Raw genomic sequence first — 22,665 nt, forward strand, 5'->3', positions numbered from 1 at the left:
CCGCATTCATGTTGACTCAGCAGCCCAACCTCGGTATTTCCGGGCATGCATAGTCCCCTGTGTTGATAGAAAAAGTAGAAACTGAACTCCGTCGACTAGAGAATCTGGGTATCACCAGGTCATTATGCTTTCTGGATTGGGTAGTGCCAGTGTTGCTGGTATTAAAACCAGACAGGATAGTCCGGTTATGCCAGGACACTAAGCTCACCATGAATACGGCCTCAAGGTTGGACTACTACCCCATGCCTCGCATTGATATCTTTATGCGAAGATGGTGTGTGGACATTAACCACGTACATTTACAACTTTGAGTTGGACATGGCCTCCCGAAAATATATTACAGTGAATACACACCGAGGACTTTACGATTACACCTGGTTGCCTTTCGGGGTGTCCTTTGCCTGTGCTATATTTCAACGAGTTATGGAGAAGATCCTGAGGCCATTGCCACGCTGGTCAGAGGATCGACTGAATAAGAGCACCTGGAGAATCTTGAGTCTGGTATCCGCTTGCGGCAGGTGAAATGCAATGGTCTACCTTGATTACTGGGTTTTCCATGAAGGCTTGCACCCTGTCACTGGTGAGGTACACACCATCCAGCAGGTTCCCACCCCTACAGACGCTGTGGAGCTTCATTCCATTTTAGGACTTGCTAACTGTTACGGCAAGTTCATCCTGAACCTTGCGACCCCCTTACACCTTTTAAAAAAGGATCAAGCGTGGGCCGGAGGAAATTGCAGGAAATGACTTTTCTGCAAGTCAAGAGACAGTTATCACCTTCCGAGATGCTGACCCACTACGATCCCGCCAAACCTTTACTCATCGTGTGCGAGGCATCGTCTTACGGAATTGGGGCCGTCCTGTGCCATTAGATGGAAAATGACGGAGAACGGCTGATTGCTTTCACCTCTCAGATGCTGGCTGCAGCAGAACGAAAATATGCACAGATTGAAAAGGAAGGTCTGACAGTGGTCTATGCAGTGAAGGAAATTCACCATTACGCTTAGGTCTGTCATTTTACTATTATTATAGATCTTATCATAAGCCTTTACTTAGTCTTTTTAAGGAGGACAAGGTAATCCCATCCAATATCTCCGCGAGGATCCAGCGCTGGGCCTTGCTGTTGGCCGCCAACGAATATTTGTTTGAGCATCAGCCAGGGACGCAAAGAGTGAACGGCGACACACTGAGCCGTTTGCCTTTGCAAACTAGCACCGCAATTTTCCAAACCACTCTTTCCCTTTCCCCCCCCCCCCCCCCCCCAAAAGGATGGACAAAGTGATCTCCACTCTAAACTCCACAGATTCTTTGCTGGCCACGGCGTCTCAAATCCGTGAATGGACTCAGACAGACCCGGTTCAGTTCTTGCAAAATTAGTATGGAGGACGGTATACTGCTATGGGGTTCCCACATCGTCATTCCTGATGAAGGCCAGGAATTGATACTAAAGAACCTCCATAATGGACATCCAGTGATATCCAAAATGAAGATATTAGCACGCAGTCTGGTGGCCGGGCCTGGATGCAGACATTGAGAAGATGATCCAGCAATGATCCATCTGTCGGGATCACCCAGAAACTGCCACCGGCTACACCCTTTCACCCTTAGAATGGCCAGGACGGCCATGGGCACGGAATCCTGCTGAATTTTCCAGGCCATTTTAGGGTTCAATGGTCTTCCTCTGAATTGACGCCCATTCAAAATGGCTGGAGGTCCACAAGGTGGCGACGACCACCTCCTGGGCGACCATCAAGAAATTATGTTTGTCGTATTTGCATGCATAGCATCCCTGAAGTGCTCGTCAGAGAAATAATGACTATTTTCACGAGTGAGGAGTTATCAAGGTTTTTGAAAGCGAATGGGGTACGGCTCATTCCTACTGCCCCGTATCATCCAGCTTCCAGTGATTTAGCGGAGCAGGTCATACAGACGTTCAAAATAGGCCTCAAGAAGCAGTCTTCAGGTTCGATGGAAACTAGGCTGGCTCGTTCCTTATTTTGCTAAAGGACTACTCCGCACACCGTGACCCCCAGGATGCCCCCAGCTGAAATGTTGATGGGGCGTAGGCTTCGAGCCTGCGTTTGTACGATTTTCCCAGACATCGGTGAGGAAGTGCGCTGCAACCAGGAGCTGCAAGGGCTTTGCCCCATTTGGGGTCGGCCACCTTGCCGTTTTGAACCAGGTGATTCGGTGTATATTCAAAACTTTGCAGACAGCGTCCAGTGAGTCTCCAGGACTATCCTCAGCCAGACAGGGCCGGTTTCCTATCAAGTACAAGTCGGGTGTCGGATCATGAGAAAGCACTTTGATCATATTTGGTCCAGGCGACCACATCTTCAAAAGCTTCCTTGTGAGTGCAACGCCGTCATCCAGCTGCCTCTGATGCTGAAGCAGCCCGTAATGGGTTGGGGGTGGGGGTGGGATATAATCCGCAAGACCCTTGGGCTAGGAACAACTAACTTCTCCAGGTACCTTGCAGAATATGAGCCCAACTCCCTGCCCAATTAAGGGGATATGGGACCTCTGAACAGTGTATTTATATTTATGTAGGGTATTTATAAAGCCAGCCAGTTAGGCACCGGCAAAGCCGACTCAGTGATGTATGTAATAGTTACTGTGAATAAACTATATTTCTTTGAACTACTCTGTGTGGATTTCTTCATGGCCGTAAAAAATTCCTGCTGAGCCATTATGTCAGGACTTCCACCACAAGGCCCCGAAGCCCATCTTGTGGAGTAAATCTGGTCTCTTGACAATCCAGAAGATCCAGGCTAATAATCTTAGCTAGATTTTTAGTGCGCAATCAGGAATGCTTGAGATAACAAATTTTGTTTTTGCCCTGATTTCCTCGGGTTTATCAGAAATCTGCCCTGTAAGAGAACATTTAGGAATATGTATTTTTACTTAAAATCTGGGTAAATATATCCCAGCAGCCAGAGAATCCTGCATTTCAGCCTAATGAGATGTTACATGTCTTAAATTGGGAACATGAAAAAATAAGAACTTTCTTTCCGACTATTGATTCAGCTGTAAACTACAACACAGTTTTATTCAATGTTGAGCAGGCATTGTTCCATTATTGAAATCAAATAGCAGAATTCTGGTCATTGTGGATTAACTTACCTAAATTTTGAAAAAAAGAATGATTCTTCTTCTGCCCTGACTATGATGATTTGTTACCCTGGAGTTTCTGGTCTCCTGGTCATCATTGACTTTAGAATGGCGGAGGTGAAAGTTGCCAGAAAATCTGTTAATCGTATAAATTACGATTGTGTATTTAGGTGGGGGGGGGAGCTCATGAGATAATTACTTGTGCACATTTGGAGAGACACTTTGGGTGATGAATTGATTGCTTTTAGATTGCTCAAAAGAGTATCATGAAACACTTATTGACACAGGCAGTGGATTGGAGAGTTGGAAACGTTTGCAACGTTTCAATTTGTGAATTATATAAAATGGAATAATGATTGACTTTTGTCTCCTTCACCAACTGACTTTCAGAAGTTTAACAAAACACCTGGTAACAATAAACTGGCAGCTTTTTGCTACAGAATTGAGTGTTTAATAGACTGGTGAATTAGAACAATACCTCACATGGATGTGACTTGGGTCTTCCATTAATTCGAACTGCAAACCAAATAAACATATTTTTCCATACAAATGGAGCTGCCATTTATAATACTGCCTCACTGAGACATAAAAATTGCTGTTTGATTTTTTTTTTGTTCGAATTTTTTACATTTTTATTGTTGAAATTGCACATGAGGAATTAAATTTAAAATATTCAGGGTATTAGATCAAAGGAAAATTTATGAGCTCAACCATCAGGTAGGCTAGCAGGTTTCATAAGATTCGGATTGCTTGAAGGTAGTCTTTAAGATCGTTCTTACTGTAACCATATGTTCAATATTGAAAAGGGAAGTGAAGCCTTTATTTCGATATGGCTTCAAAAGATGCTAAAAGTTAAACACAGCTTCAGTTTTCATCAGAGAAATTGTGTCCACCAGCAGAGAGATTATTGTAACTGTATTATGTTTCATAGCTTAAGAGCTTCTGCATAGACAGAAAATGACAAGCATTTTAATTTTATGGGGCAAGTGGTGAAATGTTGGATACACTGTTTATGTTACATACTTAACTGCTTTATTCAGATAAACTCTAGTTGAGAGCATTATTCTTACAGTGGGATACTCTTGAGAGCTCTGGCTCTCACTGTCACTAAACTAGATATGGGACATTACTTTAGGGAGATGTGAGGTTTGCTTACAGGAGATGTAACTGAAACTAAGGAAGCATTTTGTGGGGGGGGAAAAAACAAAAATATGACGCTGACTGCAGTGTATATCTAACCAAATTGAATAAAATGGTGCCTTAGCAGACAGAGGTCAGGAAGTATTCTTGGAAACAATATCTTGTGAAGTATAATGTCTGTGATTTACAGAAGTGGTTAGAAATAGTTATCATTTGAATATTGCCACAGTATGTGCAGAAATATAAAAGCGACAGGCTTTTGTTATTTGAAAATATAGCATATTCTCTGTCACAGTTGGATCTTTTTATTTGTTTGGAAGCAGAAGTAAAGGCCACAAAGTGACGGTCAGTGAAAAAAATTGCAAAATGGATACAAAAATCATGGAAACTTTAAAAGAGAAGAAAAAAAAGGGTTACTGTGAATGCTGCATGATGAAATATGAAGATTTAAAAATTGTAAGTGCTCACTCCAAACTATTTTCATTATTTCTGCATACCTTGCACTACTTGCATTATAATAAATTAGCATCAACAGGATCCACTTGTTAAAACTTCCTGGAAAAAGGAGGTTGAACACTATGAAGGTGGAACGAAAAGGAAAAACCACGTCAAAGCGTTTTCAAGCGGGCAGCATGGTGGCGCAGTGGTTAGCTCTGCAACAGCTCGCCTCAAGACCAGAAGAAACTACAGAGTTGTGAACACATCACATGAACCCGCCTCCCATCCACTGACTGTCTACACCTCCCGCTGCCTTGGGAAAGCGGGTAGCGTAATCAAGGACCACTCCCACCCGGCTTAGTCACTCTTCCAACCTCTTCCATCGGGCAGGAGTCACAAAGCCTGAGAACACGCGCTAACAGATTCAAAAACTGCTTCTTCCCCGCTTTACCAGACTACTGAATGACCCTCTTATGGACTGATTGGATCTCTTCACACATCTTCTCTACTGAATAGTACTGCACTCCTGTATGCCTCACCCGATGCCTGTGTCTATTTATTTACTTTGTGAATTTATGTATGCTCTGTGTCTTTTTTCATGTATGGAATGATCTGTCAGGACTACGCAAAACAATACTTTTCACTATACCTTGATACACATGACAAAACAAATCAAAACTAATAGCAGAAAAGAAAATCTACCAGAATAATTCTCAACAACATATTAATTAAATACTTAAGATATTTCTTGGTAATATGACAGGTAAAATAACCAAGTGCCTGCTCAAGACCAGTCATCTGTTTACTCAACTTGGCCATTGAAACTAACCTGAAAAGTTGAATAGATTAAGTTTACTCTTTGTGTTAAAGATGTAGTATTATTCTAAATATTAAAACTCAGTTCACTTCTAAACTATCAACACCTAGAACATAGAACAGTACAGCACAGAACAGGCCCTTCGGCCCTCAATGTTGTGCCGAGCCATGATCACCCTACTCAACCCACCCTATACCCGTAACCCAAAACATGAGGAAATATCAAAAACCGAAAATAACAACAAGAAAACAGTATTAACAACAAAAAAAGAGAAAAAACACTAACCCCCCCAAAACCAAACCCCCCCAGCAACTACAAAAAGAAGAAATAGGTAAGCACCCGGCATATTCAATAAACACATCTACACATTTACATTTAACACATTTAAGTTTGTGTAGGGCCCCCCAGCTCCTAGCCACCTGGACTCCCAGGTACCTAAAGCTCCTCCCTGCCCTTTTCAGTGGGAGCCTACCAATCCCCTCCTCTTGCTCGCCCGGGAGCACGACGAACAGCTCACTCTTACCTAGGTTGAGCTTGTACCCTGAAAAGCCCCCAAATTCCCTTATAATCTTCATCACCTCCAGCATTCCCCCCACTGGGTCCGCCACATACAGCAACAAGTCATCTGCGTATAGTGACACTCGGTGCTCCTCCCCACCCCGCACCAGACCTCTCCAATTCCTCGACTCCCTCAATGCCATGGCCAGTGGCTCAATTGCCAACGCTAAGAGCAAGGGGGACAGGGGACACCCCTGTCTCGTCCCCCGGTACAACCGAAAGTACTCCGATCTCCTCCTAATCGTGGCTACGCTCGCCATCGGGGCCTCATATAACAGCCTCACCCAACTGACAAACCCCTCCCCGAACCCAAACCTTTCCAGCGCCTCCCACAAGTACCCCCACTCAACCCTATCAAAGGCCTTCTCCGCGTCTAATGCTACCACTATCTCCGCCTCCCCTTCTACCGCCGGCATCATTATAACATTCAGAAGCCTACGTATATTGGTGTTCAGCTGCCTTCCCTTCACAAACCCCGTCTGGTCCTCATGAATGACCCCCGGCACACAGTCCTCTATCCTTGTGGCCAAGATCTTCGCCAACAGCTTGGCATCCACATTTAACAACAAGATCGGCCTATATGATCCACACTGCAAGGGGGTCCTTGTCCCATTTAAGGATCAAGGATATCAGCGCCCGTGACATAGTCGGGGGCAAAGCCCCCCTCTCCCTAGCTTCGTTAAAGGTCCTAACCACATTTTGTAAAATTCGACCGGGAACCCATCCGGCCCCGGCGTCTTCCCCGACTGCATGCTGCCTATCCCTTTGACCAGCTCCTCCAGTTCAATCGGCGCCCCCAACCCGTCCACCTGCCCCTCCTCCACCTTCGGAAATCTCAGCCTATCCAAAAAGCGCCCCATCCCCCCCCCGCAACGGGGGCTCGGACCGGTATAATTCCCCATAAAAGTCCCTGAAGACCCCATTAATGTCCACCCCCCTTCGCACCACATTTCCTCCCCTATTCATCACTCAACCAATCTCCCTGGCCGTGTCCCGCTTACGGAGCTGATGCGCCAGCATCCTACTCGCCTTCTCCCTATATTCGTACACCGTTCCCTGTGCCTTCCTCCACTGAGCTTCCGCCTTTCTGGTGGTCAGCAAGTCGAACTTGGCCTGAAGGTTACGCCGCTCCCTCAGCAATCCCTCCTCCGGAGCCTCCACGTAGCTCCTGTCCACCCTCACCATCTCCCCCACCAACCTCTCCCTCTTTGCTCTCCCCTCTCCCTATGGGCTCGGATGGAAATCAACTCCCCTCTAATCACCGCCTTTGATGCCTTCCAAGCCGTCCCCACCCGGACCTCCCCATTATCATTGGCCTCTAAGTACCTCTTGATAAACCCCCGAACACGCCCGCCCACCTTCTCATCCGCCAGCAGCACCACCTCCAGGCGTCAGAGCAGGTGCTGGTCCCTCTCCTCCCCCAGCTCAAGGTCTACCCGGTGCGGGGCATGATCCGAAATGACTATGGCCGAATACTCGGCATCCTCCACCCTCGAAATCAGCCCCCTGCTCAGAACAAAAATATCGAACCGGGAATAGGCTTTATGCACGTGGGAGAAAAATGAATACTCCCTGGCCCTCGGCCTCGCGAACCTCCAAGGATCCACCCCTCCCTACTGATCCATAAACCCCCTCAACACCTTAGCCGCCGCGGGTCTCCTGCCCGTTCTGGACATGGATCGATCCAATGGGGGATCCAGCACTGTATTAAAGTCCGCCCCCAGTATCAGGCCCCCCGTCTCTTGATCCGGAATGCGGCCCAACATGCGCCGCATAAAACCCGCATCGTCCCAGTTTGGGGCATAGGCATTCACCAGCACCACCCGCTCCCCTTGCAACTTGCCGCTCACCATCACAACCTCCCTCCACTGTCAGCCACCGCCTCTGATGCCTCAAACGACACTCATTTTCCCACCAGAATCGCCACCCCCCCGATTTTTGTATCCAGCCCCGAATGAAACACTTGGCCTACCCAGCCCTTCCTCAGTCTAACCTGGTCCGCCACCTTCAGGTGCGTCTCCTGGAGCATAGCCACATCCGTTCCCCACGGCGGCAAACCCCCACCCCGGCCCCCCCTGCATACCCCAGCTCCTTCCTGGACATTTCAGCAGCAACCCGGTTCCCCCCCCCCCCCCCCCCCCCCCCAGGCTAGGACCCCTCCCAGCCGCGTTACTCCCCCATAGCACTCCCGTGAGCCAGCTAACTTCTGCTGACACCGGCGGCTCCCGCCACACCTCCGACCCCTCCCAACGTGGGGCTACTTCTCCCCTATACCCATCAGCAAACCCTCCACCTCCCGCTCTCGCGCGGGAAAAAAGCCCGCGCTTCTCAGCTCCGACCCCGCCCCCATCCACCCTCAGCGCGGGAAACAAAAGAAAAGCCCGCGCTTTCCCTCTGCCCGACCACGCCTCCTCGAGTGTAGCCCCCCCTTGTCGACCCCCACCACCAGCTCCCCACACTCCAAGTCTACCCCCCAACTCGAGCCCATCCACCGAACCCACGCAAAAAAGACATCGTCCCACCCGCCCTAGAAACAACACACAACCAGCATAAAACAGAGACCCTTCCCACCAAAAGTTAACACAGTTATTTACAAACCCCCGACCCTCAGTTAGAGTCCAACTTCGCAGCCTGCACAAAGGCCCACGCCTCCTCCGGGGATTCAAAATAAAAGTGCCGGTCCTTGTAGGTGACCCACAGACGCGCTGGCTGTAACATGCCAAACTTCACACTCTTTCTGTGGAGCACCGCCTTCGTCCGGTTGTACCCGGCCCTCCGCTTAGCCACCTCCGCACTCCAGTCCTGGTAGATCCGCACTACCGTGTTCTCCCACTTGCTACTCCGCTCCTTCTTGGCCCACCTAAGCACGCACTCTCGGTCAACGAACCGGTGGAACCGAACCACCACCGCCCGTGACGGCTCATTTGGCTTGGGCCTCCTGGCCAGTATTCTGTGGGCCCCCCTCCAGCTCCAGGGGCCCCTGGAAGGACCCAGCTCCCATCAGCGAGTTCAGCAAAACGTCCACATAGGCCCCCAGGTCTGACCCCTCCAGCCCCTCCGTGAGGCCCAGGATCCGCAAATTCTTCCGCCTCGACCGGTTCTCCATCTCCTCAAACCGCTCCTGCCACTTCTTATGGAGCGCCTCATGCATCTCCACCTTTACTGCAAGGGCCGCAGCCTCATCCTCTCTTTCGGAGGCTTGTTGTCGGAGCTTCCGGATCTCCACCCCCTGGGCTGTCTGCGTCGCCAGCAGCTTGTCTGTATTAGCCATCAGCGAATCTAGCAGCTCCACTTTAAGCTCCCGAAAACAGCGCTGGAGAGTCTCCTGCTGCTCCTGCGCCCATTGCCTCCATTCCTCGAGGCCTCCGCCGGCCGCCATCTTGATTTTCTTCCCCCGCTTTTTCTTGGACGCTGCCACCGCTATTTTGCTGGCCCCACTCCTGGTCCAGTCCATAGACCACTGGGGATCCGCTGCAGACACCTTCCCACTTCAGGAACCGTCGAGCAAGTACCGCTGGGGGCCCTTAAAAGAGCCCAAAAGTCCGTTCCTGGCGGGAACTGCCGAACGTGCGGCTTAGCTCCGCATAGCCGCAACCGGACGTCTCATCGTTCGGCCCTTTGAGCCTGCTCCGCCATTCACGTCCACTTTCCTGCTCTTTCCACAACATTCTTGATTCCCTTACTGATCAAGAATCTATCCATCTCAACCTTAGATATACACAAGGAGTCTGCTCCCACAGCTCTCTGTGGCAAAGAGTTCAAAGATACTCAGTCTTCTGAGAGAAGAATTTCCTCATCGTCTCAGTCTTAAATTGGTACCCCTTTATTCTCAGAATGTGCCCTCTGGTTCTAAACTCTCCCCTGAGGGGAAACATTCCTCTCAGCATTTACCCCGCCAAGCCCCTTAAGCAGTCTATATGTTTGAACATGTCACGGTCTCTTTGTTGTTTACAACTTCCCAGTGTCAGGCTATTCATTGAATATTTCCTTGTCACATTACTCCTTCCAAAGTGTGTTGCCTCACACTTTTCAGGGTTAAATTCCATCTGCCACTTTTCTGCCCATTTGACCATACCGTTTATATCTTCCTGTAACCCAAGACACTCAACCTTTCAGTTAACCACCCGTCCAATCTTTTTGTCATCCGCAAAATTACTGATCCTACCCCCCCCACATAGTCATCCATGTTGTTTATATAAATGACAAACAATTGGGGACCCAATGGACACTGCTTTCAGTCACTAATGTAGCTGTCTGTCATCACCCTCAGTCTCCTACAGCTAAGCCAATTTTAAATCCACCTTATCAAGTTACCCTCTACCCATGTGCATTTGCCTTCTTTATAAGTCTCCCATATGAGACCTTGTCAAAGGCTTTGCTGAAATCCATGTAAACTATATCCACTGCACTACCCTCATCTATCCACCTGGTCACATGTTCAAAAAGTTCAATCAAATAATTAGGCATGACCTCCCTCTGACAAAGCCATGCTGCCTATTTCTGATCAAACCTCGCCTCTCTAAGTGGAGATAGATTCTCTCCTTCACAATTTTCTCCAATAGTTTCCCTACCACTGACGTGAGACTCACTGGTCTGTATTGGCCATGCTAAATTGCCCTTTAGGGTGGAGTTTCAGGAATAGGTTGGGGAATTGGGCCTTGGTAGGGTGGTTTTTCGAAGGGTCAGTGCAGACTCGATGGGCCAAATGGCCTCCTGTACTGTAGGGATTCTATGGCTGTCACATTGTGTCAAAAAGTATGATTTCACAGTACGCAGAAAACAGACCATACTCACACTCATGCTTGCCAAACCAAACATAATGCCTAACGTTACATGTGATTCCGCAATTGGACAGAACTTCCTGAACAATTCTGTGTGTTTTATGAATTACATTAACAACCAATTTGATATTCAGTTGGGCTTGCAATGTGGCTCAAGTACGCTCATTAGAAACTGCATATATTCATACACAGGTCTGTCTTCTGCAGGCAAAAAGATGTCCAGGTACGTCGCCTTTTTTAATTAAATTAAAGCCAAGGGGACACCGGCCCCTGAAAGAGCACCCTACCTAAGCCCATATCTCCACCCTATCCCCGTAACCCAGCAACTTCACCCTATCCCCGTAACCCAACAACTTCACCCTATCCCCGTAACCCAGCAACTTCACCCTATCGCCGTAACCCAGCAACTTCACCCTATCCCCGTAACCCAGCAACTTCACCCTATCTCCGTAACCCAGCAACCCCATCTAACTTTTGGACACTACGGGGCAATTTAGTGTCACCAATCCGCCTATCCTGCACATTTTTGGATTGTGGGAGGAAACCGGAGCACCCGGGAACACCCACGCAGACACGGGGAGATTCCACACAGACAGTGACCCAAGCCGGGAATCGAACCCAGGTCGCTGGTGCTGTGAAACAACAGTGCTAACCACTGTGCTACCATGCCACCCAATAGCATGTCTCTTTCAGCAATACTCAAAAGCCTGTACCGTAAGAAATTTTGGAACCATTCGCTTGGTAGCCTCAAATATCTCCACCCTCTGTCCTGTTCCAGACCCTCACTTTTGTTCTCCTTCCACCGCTGCCCCCTCGCTACACCCCAAGCTTTTCAATGGTACAAAACCATCACATATCTACTTTCCTTTAGACTGAAGAAGTCATATTCAACTCAAAATATTAACTTTTGTTTCTCTCTTCACATATGCTGCCAGAGTTGCTGAGTGTTTCCAGCACTTTGTTTATATTTCCAACATCTGCAGTGTTTTACTTTTAACTCCATTTTTCTGAATCTTTTTCAGCATCTGAAAAGTGAACATCATAAGAAGTTTTCAGAGAGCACTGAATTTAATGTTGTGGATAAAATAATTTCCCAGTTTGATTGTGACTTTGTCGACTTCCAGAGAGATAAGATGAAAAGGTAAGAATATTGGGTGGGGTTCTCCAGTCCCCCAGCCGTGTGTTTCTCAGTGACGTGCTGGTCACTGGCGGCAGGATTCTCTCTTCCCACCACTTGTCAATGAAATTTCTCATTGAAGCCACCCCATGTAACCGGGAAACACTGGGATGAGGTACACTGAACCCCAATGGCCAGAGAATTATGGCTATTATTTTCCCATTAAATTACTTGAAAATATGATATCAGCCTCAATCGTATTCTTAAAGGCGGTTTCCATCCTGATCATGCTTTTCTCATTTTTCAAAAGCACTCTTTATTCTAAATAGAAGATTGCACATGCTCTTGCAAGTGTGTTCTTACTGCCTTGTAATGTAGTATGGCCACATGTAAAAGGAAGCCATTCAACCAGTTTGAGTCCATTCCGCATTTATGAAAGGGCAACGTAGCTAGTTCCACTGTCCTGCCTTTTATCCTAACCTCGGAGGATTTTGGATGCACCATGGTTGAATATATTTACGGCTTAAAAAGACAGACTTTTGGTGTCTCTAGGAATTAAAGAATATGGGGAGTAGGTGGGAAGGTAGAGATGAAGTTGAAGATCCGCCAAGATTGTATTGAATACAGTTGCAGGCTGAATCCCAATGGTGTACTCCTGCTCCCATTTCTTATATTCCAAAATCTCAGCAGGTCTGGCAGCATCTGTAGGGAGAGAAAAGAGCTAACGTTTTGAGTCCAATGACTCTTTGTCAAAGCTTTGTCAGAGCTTTGACAAAGTGTCATTGGACTCAAAACATTAGCTTTTTTTCTCTCCCTCCAGATGCTTTCAGACCTTCTGAGATTTTCCAGCATTTTCTCTTTCGTTTCAGATTCCAGCATCCTCAGTATTTATATTCGAATGTTCCCATTTCTCCTAACTCTTCAATTATTTTTGTTTGTTGCTTCTCTATGAAAAAGGTTTTCGCATTAAAGGTGTATAAAACATAATTTTTAGTTCTAAGGCATTTTCTGTATGGTTCCACTATCTCATATATTTTAACTTCTTGAGCTTTTTCATGAAACAGAATTTAGTGACCCATTTAAAAGGTTGGGAAGAGTTGTTTTATAGAACTGAGTCTCTGGTGGGGAGCTTCTTTCTCATAGAATTTACAATACAGAAGGAGGCCATTCGGCCCATCGAGTCTGCACCGGCTCTTGAAAAGAGCACCCATCATAAGCCCATGTCTCCACCCTAACCCAGTAACCCCACCTCACATTTTTTGGACACTAAGGGCAATTTATCATGGCCAATCCACCTAACCTGCACATCTTTGGACTGTGGGAGGAAGCTGGAGGAAACCCACCCAGACACGGAGAGAACGTTCAGACTCCACGCAGTGACTCAAGCCGGGAATCGAGCTTGAAAGCATGGAGCTGTGGGACAACTGTGCTAACCACTATGCTACCGTGCTGCCCATAACATATGCCTATAATATATATTCTCTGATAATATGAACCCTCAAAACTCATGTGGTTAAAACCCCTGTGCTTAAAAACTCCTGTGCCAAAATGACTGCTGTTGCCATTTGTCTACAGTCTTCAATTGTGTTGACTGATGCGAAGAATTAATTAACTGATCTTTCTATCAAATTTAGTCTTTCAAGAACCTAACTCCCATTGTCTTGAAGAATAACTTTAATTTCTTGCTGCTATGTGCACTCTTGTACTATTGTAGCCCCTTCTAACACTGGTTATGGTTGCCAAACAAAGGGCTAGAATTACACAGCAGATTTGTTACCGTTCGAAAATAAATCTAGGTTGTTGCCTTTAAATGATTTTGCATTTATCAGAATAGAATTTGTTGGCCCTTTTTAAAGAAGTAATTTTATGTTCAGTGGCATCCAAATATTCATAATCGGGTATCTTGTTTATGTCAGTATTTAACAGTAGAAACTTAGCTCAACCACTTTATCTGAAAACATACTTTGCACGGGAGCATCGTGGTTAGCACTGTTGCTTCACAGCGTCACGGTCCAGGTTCGATTCCCGGCTTGGGTCACTCTCTGTGTGGAGTTTACACGTTCTCCCGTGACTGCGTGGGTTTCCTCCGGATGCTCCAGTTTCCTCCCTCAAGTCCCAAAAGACGTGCTTGTTAGGTGAATTGGACATTCTGATTTCTCCCTCAGTGTACCCGAACAGGCGCCGGAGTGTGGCGACTAGGGGATTTTCACAGTAACTTCATTGCAGTCTTAATGTAAGACCAGTTGTGACAATAATAAAGATTATTATTATAGTTTTTTTTAATTGAAATTAAGTATTTCACAAATTGTGAAGTCAAGATTATCAAAAGTAGGCGTTTTATAATTGTAATATCTAACTTTTTTAAGGAATGCAATTTTTCACGCAACCTCTTCATAGCTTTCAAGCCACACGTTATTATAGCAAAAGAATAAGTGGGCATATTCTTCCCATTGCGAATTTGACATTATGTTCAAACTTGATACATCTTCTTCCATTTTATTTGTCTTCCACTCCATCCTAAAATTAGTTAAATACCTACCCTTCTCTGTGTACCTTTCACAGTGGCATACCTCTATACAATTTGGTTATAAATCAACTGCTGCTTTCTACGAATATTGAATTTGCTACTAAATAATTAAGTATTTGGAAAATTGAAATATAAGTTTGATGAAAGGTTCTGTTTATGTTTAGGACAAAGTGCAGTATTGGTGTAAACACCCATGATTTCACCCAGATAAGTATTGCAGGAGTGCATGAAGAATTTCGAAGACCACATAAAGAGCATGTGGAAGGAAACAGATCTGCAGTAATATGGAGCACAAAGAATAACGAATGTGTCAGTGGATGGGAAAATAAACCGAGTAGTTTGTCTTTACAAGCAAAAGAAATTGTATCTTCAGGTACCCTAAATTCACCTAGCCAGATGTTGCCTTTGTCTACACCAAGTCACGTTAGCATTTCTGAAATGCTACTTTTGTCCACTTTTGTTAATAATAAGTCCTCTGGAGAAGGTGTAATTAATTTTGAAAATCCGAAAAAAGACACAACTCTGCACAGTTTATCTTTGTGCCAAGGAGAGGAACGTAGTTCCATAATTTCAAAGGTCTGTATATCAGAACAGTTGCAGTTGCATCATATTGGAAGATTACCAATTGAGAGATCTCATTCTTTTGCTGAAGAGTCATCACGTAAGAATCGATTTGATGAGGACATGTGTGGAAGTAGGCCACAGCCAGATACTACTGTATGTTCTGACAGTGACAAAAGCAAATCAAGGCTACTTAAGTTGTCAAAGAATTTACAACAAAAGCGCAAGGAACAAGAAAATACAGTCCTTCATATTCCCAAACAGTCTAGGATAACTGATCATAGCACATCTGATACTGCAGCAGCTCCTGTTGAAAATCCATGTAGCCTTCTACAACCACAAGTGGTTTTTGGCCAAAACAGGTGTGAAGAACTGATGCCTGAAATAATAACGCCTTCATTTAATATCAGTGCACATAAAAGCACTGAACTGAGTGTGATTCCTCAAACTGTGTTTACTTCTTCACCCTGTATGAAACTACATAGGAAAGTGAGATTTTCTGCTGTTTATGGAAGAAATAAAAAGAAGGCTCACGATCACAGAATGGAAATAAGTACGCTTGCAAAGGAAAGGTGTTTGACAGAGGAAAGTGAGGCTCCCAGCTTGCCATTGAAAAATTTGCTGGAGTTATTTCAAACTAGTGAAGATAGTGGTTCAGAGTTTTCGGGTTTTACAGATCATTCCTCACAAAAAATGTCAGAGGTGTGGGATGATGATCAACCAACGAATATCCTATCAGTGTTTGCGCAATCATCATCGTTGTCATCTTTTCTTGGTTTCTAGTGCAATGCTCAATTGACAATTTTTGTTTAAAGAACGCAACATGAAAGGATTTCGAACTTTATTCCTGTTCCGGTTTCACCAATGGTCCAATCTGGTTACATACAGTTTTTTTTTTTCAATTTCATTACTTTAATGTGACTATTAGGTTTGAGAATGAAAATCGGATGCTTTGTACCTACTGTTTCAACAACAAATGAGTCCAATTTACAATTTTTCCCAGCTTTCTATTTAACCATTTGTTTTTCACCAATGATATGATCAATTGGATCTAGAATTTTGTCTAAAAGTACCAACCTTTGTCAGTAAAATCCAACAGTAATAAAAATTTTGCATTTTGTCTTGCATTATATTTGGTTACAACATTTTCTTTAAAGTGTGTAACCATCACTGAATTAATAAATTTTATTCACTAGACAACTCAAAACCAAACATAGTTGTTTAGCTTCATTGCATAAAAGTAAATCTTTATTTTAACACACTGGAAATAATAATTATTACAAAACTATCCACATCGGAGGGCATACAGTTAGTTTGTTGTCCTTTCACTTCTGGGACAGGGATCCAGATTTGATTAGATAAAGACCGTTTCAACTATATAAAACGAGTTTGAGTAGTGTCAGCCCCTATCTGATTAGACAGTGCAGAACTTGACAATCTCACTTGTGTGAAGAGTTCAATGAAATGGGAAATTGTAAATGTCACATTGGTATCTATGGAGTTGTTCTTTGTGGGAGAATTGAGTGATGTAGTTTGAGTGGAGACATCTTTACTCTGCATCTAACTTGTACTATATCTGACTTCAGAATCGTTTTGGTGATACTGGATTCTTAAAATGTGGAGTGATCCCTTTCCCAGTGCTAATATCCCTCATCTATGAGCATTTAAAATACATAGGAAGGGAACGTCTATCAAATCCCTTTGAGAGAGAAGAACTGCATAAAAGGCATAATGAACAATCACACTTTACATTTATCCGCCACCTTTTAACATAGTAAAATGTGCCATGGAGCATCAGTGCAGAATTTGAAGCCAAGCCACAAAATAGGGCATTAGCTGGCACAGTGGTTAGCACTGCTGCCTCTCAATGCCAGGGACCCGGGTTCAATTCCGGCTTTGGGTCACTGTCTGTGTGGAGGTTGCATTTTCTCCCTGTGTCAGGGTGGGTTTCCTCTGGGTGCTCCAATTTCCTCCCACAGTACAAAGATGTGCAGATTAGGCGGATTGACCACACTACATTTCCCCTTAATCTCCCAATAATGTTCAGGTTGAGTGGGGTTATGGAGGGGTGGGAAGGTGGGTGCTAGGTAGGGTACACTTTCAGAGGGGTGGTGCAGACACGATGGGCCGAATGGCCTCCTGTAAGAATTCTATGGCAACCAAAAGGACTTTAGGAGGCAAGGAGTTAGAGAATTTGCGGAAGGGCATTTCAGAGCTTGGGTCTAGACAACCATTGTTTAAGCACTAAGCTGTAGGGGCTAAAAGGTTCCCAATTTGGTTCCCATTCTGAATTACCAAATCTCACCAAATCTTAATTGAATCTCTCTGTCAAGGGAACGAGAACAAAATCTGCCAGAATTCCTTCCTGATTACCACACAGGTAACTTACAGTAAAATGTGAGAGAACTCTATCTCATTTGCCTGTGCAGCACTGCTAATACTCTGTTTGAAAGCAATAAAAAAAGTGGATGAACTGAGTTACCAGAGCTCATGGAATTGTATCCCAGCAAGACTAGAGGGAGACGTAGATTAAAAGGAGAAGAAAAGACAGAAGGATGAGATTGTAGCATATTGGAAATAACTTAATGCTCTAACTTTTGTTTTTAAGTCCATTAGTTTAAATAAACAAGTTTCTCTTGGAGAAATCCAAATTCTTAGTCTACTTTAGGTTTTTGAGTGTTTTGCATGGTGCCCTTCTATTTCACAGCCAAATTTGGATATTCCTAAATGTAAAATGTTGGAATATCTCCGTAGATAAGGCATCAGCTATGGAGAGAAACGAAGTTAACATTTAAATGATGAAAGGCCACTCAACCTGAAACTTTAACTCTGTTTCTCTTCCCGCGTACTGCCTGGCCCTCTGCTCTTTTCCAGCATTTTGTGTTTTTTATTTCAGATTTCCAGTATCTGCAGAGTTTTACTTTTGTAGAAAATTCTTAAGACTTTAACAGAAACATTCATGGAAGATGTAACAAAGATTTACGGTATTTCCAGATTAAAACATGCTCTGGTACAAATGCCTGTCCATGCAGTTCAAACAATGAGCATCCAAGCGTTATTGTCATCCGAAAGATGTGCCCTATTTACCAACTATATTATATTGCATTTGATTTACCTGCTTACTATTTACTTAATATAACTGAAATAGTTATATTTTAGTCTCCTTTCTTCTAAATTAGAATACAACATGAGGGCCGGGAATCTCCGATCTCACTCATGGCTGGAATTCTCTGGTTCAACTGAAAGTGAATGGAGTTTTGGCTGGAACACCAAATTCTCTGTCCTCACTTGCAGCGGGTGAGATCGAAAATCCCGCAATAGATCTTTTAAAAGTGTAGTACTAAAAGTTTTCAGTTCCCTGAACAATTAAATAAGTAGTAGGTAAGTGACCAGTAGGACTCTTACCCGCATTTAAATATCTCTTTAAAACAGTGAGTATCTATTGTAAAGGACTAATTTTCTGATTTGTTTTCAGAAAGCTGACCATCACCTTCCCCTTTGTTAACTATTTTCACCAATTTCCCTAAATCTGTAGAGACTGAAATTATTTGATATGCATTCTATAGAATTTTATACAGTGAAGAAAAGGAATGGAAAGAGAAAATGTTAACCATTTTGTTAAATTCATTCATGGATGTGGGTGTCAGTATTGCCCATCGTTCACTGCCCTTGAGAATTTGGTGGTGAGCTGCCTTCTTGATTTTATTAACACAGTAATACTGATTTAACATTGCAGACGAGATTATATAATAAGGCGGAAAGATTTTCCACAGCGGAGGCAGTTCACCGTCGGCTGCCAGCGGTATCTTCTGGTCCCGGTTAAGTCTATTTACATTCCTCACCTGTGTCCCCATTGGAGATGCGTGGTGGGGTTGACTTTGGTAACACTGGAGATATCCCACTGACGGGTAGGACTGGAGAATTCTGCCCATTGTAACTCTTGAACAGTAAGTGCAAGTACAGGTCTCTTGGTATAAAGAGAATGTGGTATTCAATGCTTAAACTTGTATGAGGACTGTATTCATACAATACAGCAGATTCTGCTGTTAAGATCATCAGTAAGCATCTTCTATGAAGATGTCTCCTTTTTATATCATTGCATACACTTTGTCCAGCTACAGTAGTTATCAGCATTCTGATTTGTCAATCTATTTCTAAGTTCTGTTCTGTTGGCCCTACAGGTGAGAATATTTATAAGTCACATTTGCCTAGTTTGCTGTTCAGACAGAAGGTTTATTTCTATTATACTGAATCAATATTTATATTGTGAATTTCTTGCATTTTTTTAAATGAAGGCTCCTGTTTTGATTTATACCTTTAAAATGTTTAAAGTTTACATTTTTGAATTGGAAAAAGTCCCAAAAAGATGAACTTTTAAAATATATTTGGTATTTTAATACAAAAACAACAGCACCCCATTCTTTGGGCACTTGGCTGTTGATCAGACTTTTCAGATAAACATTTGATGTATATGTTGTAAGTTTTGTTCACAAAACTTTAGTGTCAGAATTTAAACAGAAAAAAAATAAATATGAGGCAAATTCTTTTCCAAATGAAACTGATATTTGTCTTACTTTGACTAAACCTTGCTGAAGCTTGTATCTTTAATGGAGCGTGGCTGGATGATCTCCCAGTGTTGATCAAATCGAGAATGTACAGAATAAAGAGCACTACTTCAAAAGTTGCTGATAGATCTAACTATCACAATCTTATTGTAATTGAACCTTGTTTCTAACCACATCTTCATTCCACTATATTAAGTAATCTGTATATGGGGACCTCCTGTATATATGGGCGGCATAGTGACACAGTGGTTAGCACTGCTGCGTCACAGCTCCAGGGACCCGGGTTCAATTCCAGCCTTGGGTGACTATCTGTGTGGAGATTGCACGTTCTCCCCATGTCTGCATGGATTTCCTCCGGGTGCTCCGGTTTCCTCCCACAATCCAAAGATGTGCAGGTCAGCTGGATTGGCCAAGCTAAATTGCCCTTAGTGTCTTAAAAAAGTTAGATGGGGTTACTGGGTTATAGTGATAGGGTGGGAGCATGGGCCTAAGTAGGGTGCTCTTTCAGAGAATTGGTGCAGACTCGATGGGCCAAATGGCCTCCTGCTCTGTGGAGTTTCCATGATTCTATGGATAACTTGTTTCCCTTGAACACTTTCTGTTCTAGTTTTAAAAATCTTATTACCCTCATTTTTACTTACATATAGCATATTGGAAAACTTTTTGCTTCTTTCATTCCTTGTAATATATTTGTAATATAAGAAATTGGCACATTCTTCTTTGCTTCCATGTATTGTGGCCTTTCATCAGCCCCACACCTTAGCTCACCTGGATACGTAACCTGAATTTTTGTAAGAACAGAGAGCTTCTCCACCTTTGTAAAACTGACTCCAGAGGCTAGAATCTGGAAGTCCTGTCTCTTGACACGGCACCCACCAGTTTTGCAGGGTGGTGATTGTGGGTTCACAGTGGCAACTGCATGTTAAAGTGCAGCTGCCTCAGGCTGATTGGTTTTTGCCGAGTGAAATGTCTAAAACATGATGTGTAATTTGATCTGGTTGGATAATGTCTAAACTTATTGGACCCCTTCGAAGAAATGGGGTGCCCTTTTGAAGATGTATGGTACCCTTCTTGATAGGTAAGATACCCTTTTGGGTATTGTCCTGGGACACCTTTGGGAGAGATGAGCTGTCCTTTGGAAGAGGAACGACTGGTTTGGTAAATCTTGTTATGGATGCCTAGTCAACCCTCAATAATGGCTAAGAGGCTGGACCAGATGTCATAACTTTTGTAATGCGGTGTGGAAAGATCGATTCGTTCCAGGAGTGATAATATACAAAATAGGGCTTGGTTATTTTATAAACAAACTTCATTAAAAGAAAAGAAAACAATATTTAAACTTTTACTGCAGCACTAACAGATTGCATGCAGTTTCTTAACCTTAGCACAAGAGCTCCCATTAAACCACACTACATGAAAATGTTGCTCTTGTTCCACTATCACAGACAACGGCAATACTTGCATTTACAAAGCACCTTTCTTCAGTTAGGGACATGTCTGAATTGGTGGCAACTTTCCTGATCTGCCTGGTCAATTTCCACAGCCTTCACTGTGACTGATCAAAAACGCATTTCTCTTCCGGTGGTGACCATGGAGTGAACAGTCGCAGATTTGGCAGCTCCCGCTCATGGTGGTATTTGTGTGGCTTTTATGAAATGAAATGAATGAAAATCGCTTATTGTCACGAGTAGGCTTCAATGAAGTTACTGTGAAAAGCCCCTAGTCGCCACATTCCGGCGCCTGTCCGGGGAGGCTGGTACGGGAATCGAACCGTGCTGCTGGCCTGCTTGGTCTGCTTTAAAAGCCAGCGATTTAGCCTTGTGAGCTAAACCAGCCCCTTTAAGCGGGATTATTGCAGGAAATTTGTAGAGAAAGGGTATAGAAGCAGGAACAGATGAAAGGGACCCCCAGTTTCTGGAACTGTGACCCAGAAGTCATTGGAAAAGAACGAACCAGGCGGTGGTGGTGAGTGAGGAGCGGACAACACAAGTGGAGATGGCAGACGAACAGGGTCAAACCCGTCAACTCAGTGGTCGATGGACCAGTTGGTGAGCTTCTTAAATGAGAAGTTCACACACAATGGAAGGAGAGTGCGGAGGACCTGGCCCGGGCGGTAGACTCGATCAAGGTGGTGGTTGACGGCGTGGAGACAAAACTGGCAGCCCAGGGTCAGGTGATCCAAAGGTTGGAGGAGCTGGCGGGGGAGCATGAGGACCAGTCCAGCTCGATGGCAGCAGAGATTGGGATGCTGCGTGACCAGCAGAAGAGGCTGCTGGAGAAAGTGGAGGACCTGGAAAATCGTTCTCAGAGGCAGAACATTCGGATCGTGGGTCTGCCGGAGGAATCGAAGGATCGGATGCTGGTGCGTATGTGGGGAAGATATTGGAGAAGCTGCTTGGGGAAGGTGCGTTTGATCGACCGCTGGAGGTGGATCGGGCCCAAAAGGCACTGATGTGCAAGTCCCGGGGGGGTGAGCCGCCAAGGGCGATGGTGGTGCAACAACATCGGTTCCTGGACAAGAAACGCATTATGAGGTGGGCTAGGCAGACGAGACGATGTACGTGGGCGGATGTCGAGATCTGGGTGTATCAGGACCTGGGGGCAGAGCTCGCAAAAAGGAAGGCAAGCTTTAATAAGTTCTAGGTGGCCCTGTACAAAAAGGGCGTAAAGTTTGGACTACTGTACCCGGCCCGGCTATGGGGGCCGGGAGTGATACTTTGGCTCGTCGGAGGAGACAGCGGACTAGTTGAAGGAGAATAGACTGACAGGCGAAGGAGTTTTTTAAAACTTTGGATCTGTGTTGTTTGGACCTATTTGGATTGGATTGGATTAGTTTATTGTCACGTGTATCGAGGTGCAGTGAAAAGTATTTTTCTGTGAGCAGCTCAACAGATCATTAAGTACATGAAAAGAAAAGGAAATAAAAGAAAATACATAATAGGGCAACACAAGGTACACAATGTAACTACTTAAACACCGGCATCGGATGAAGCATACAGGGGTGTAGTGTTAATGAGGTCAGTCAGGGATATTTCAGGGGTTTTGCAGGT

The 22,665-nt window shown here is 44.5% G+C and overlaps 1 protein-coding gene across 4 annotated transcripts in view; it reads left to right on the plus strand.

Moving 5' to 3' along the window:
• Nucleotides 1–19,600, plus strand: part of LOC119966397 (protein DBF4 homolog A-like) — a 97,029-nt gene extending 77,429 nt beyond the window's left edge. For 2 of the 4 annotated variants that reach the window (XM_038797991.1, XM_038797989.1), the window contains exons 11-13: nucleotides 4,572–4,707; nucleotides 11,868–11,986; nucleotides 14,654–19,600. In XM_038797991.1, coding sequence (XP_038653919.1) covers nucleotides 4,572–4,707; nucleotides 11,868–11,986; nucleotides 14,654–15,833 — 1,435 coding nt within the window. In that variant the 3' untranslated portion in view covers nucleotides 15,834–19,600. The remainder of the gene's footprint in view (nucleotides 1–4,571; nucleotides 4,708–11,867; nucleotides 11,987–14,653) is intronic. The other 2 variants (XM_038797992.1, XM_038797990.1) reach the window with 1 other exon arrangement.
• Nucleotides 19,601–22,665: the final 3,065 nt, after the last annotated feature.

The sequence above is a fragment of the Scyliorhinus canicula genome, chromosome 5, assembly GCF_902713615.1.
Source record: "Scyliorhinus canicula chromosome 5, sScyCan1.1, whole genome shotgun sequence".
Lineage (NCBI taxonomy): Eukaryota > Metazoa > Chordata > Chondrichthyes > Carcharhiniformes > Scyliorhinidae > Scyliorhinus > Scyliorhinus canicula.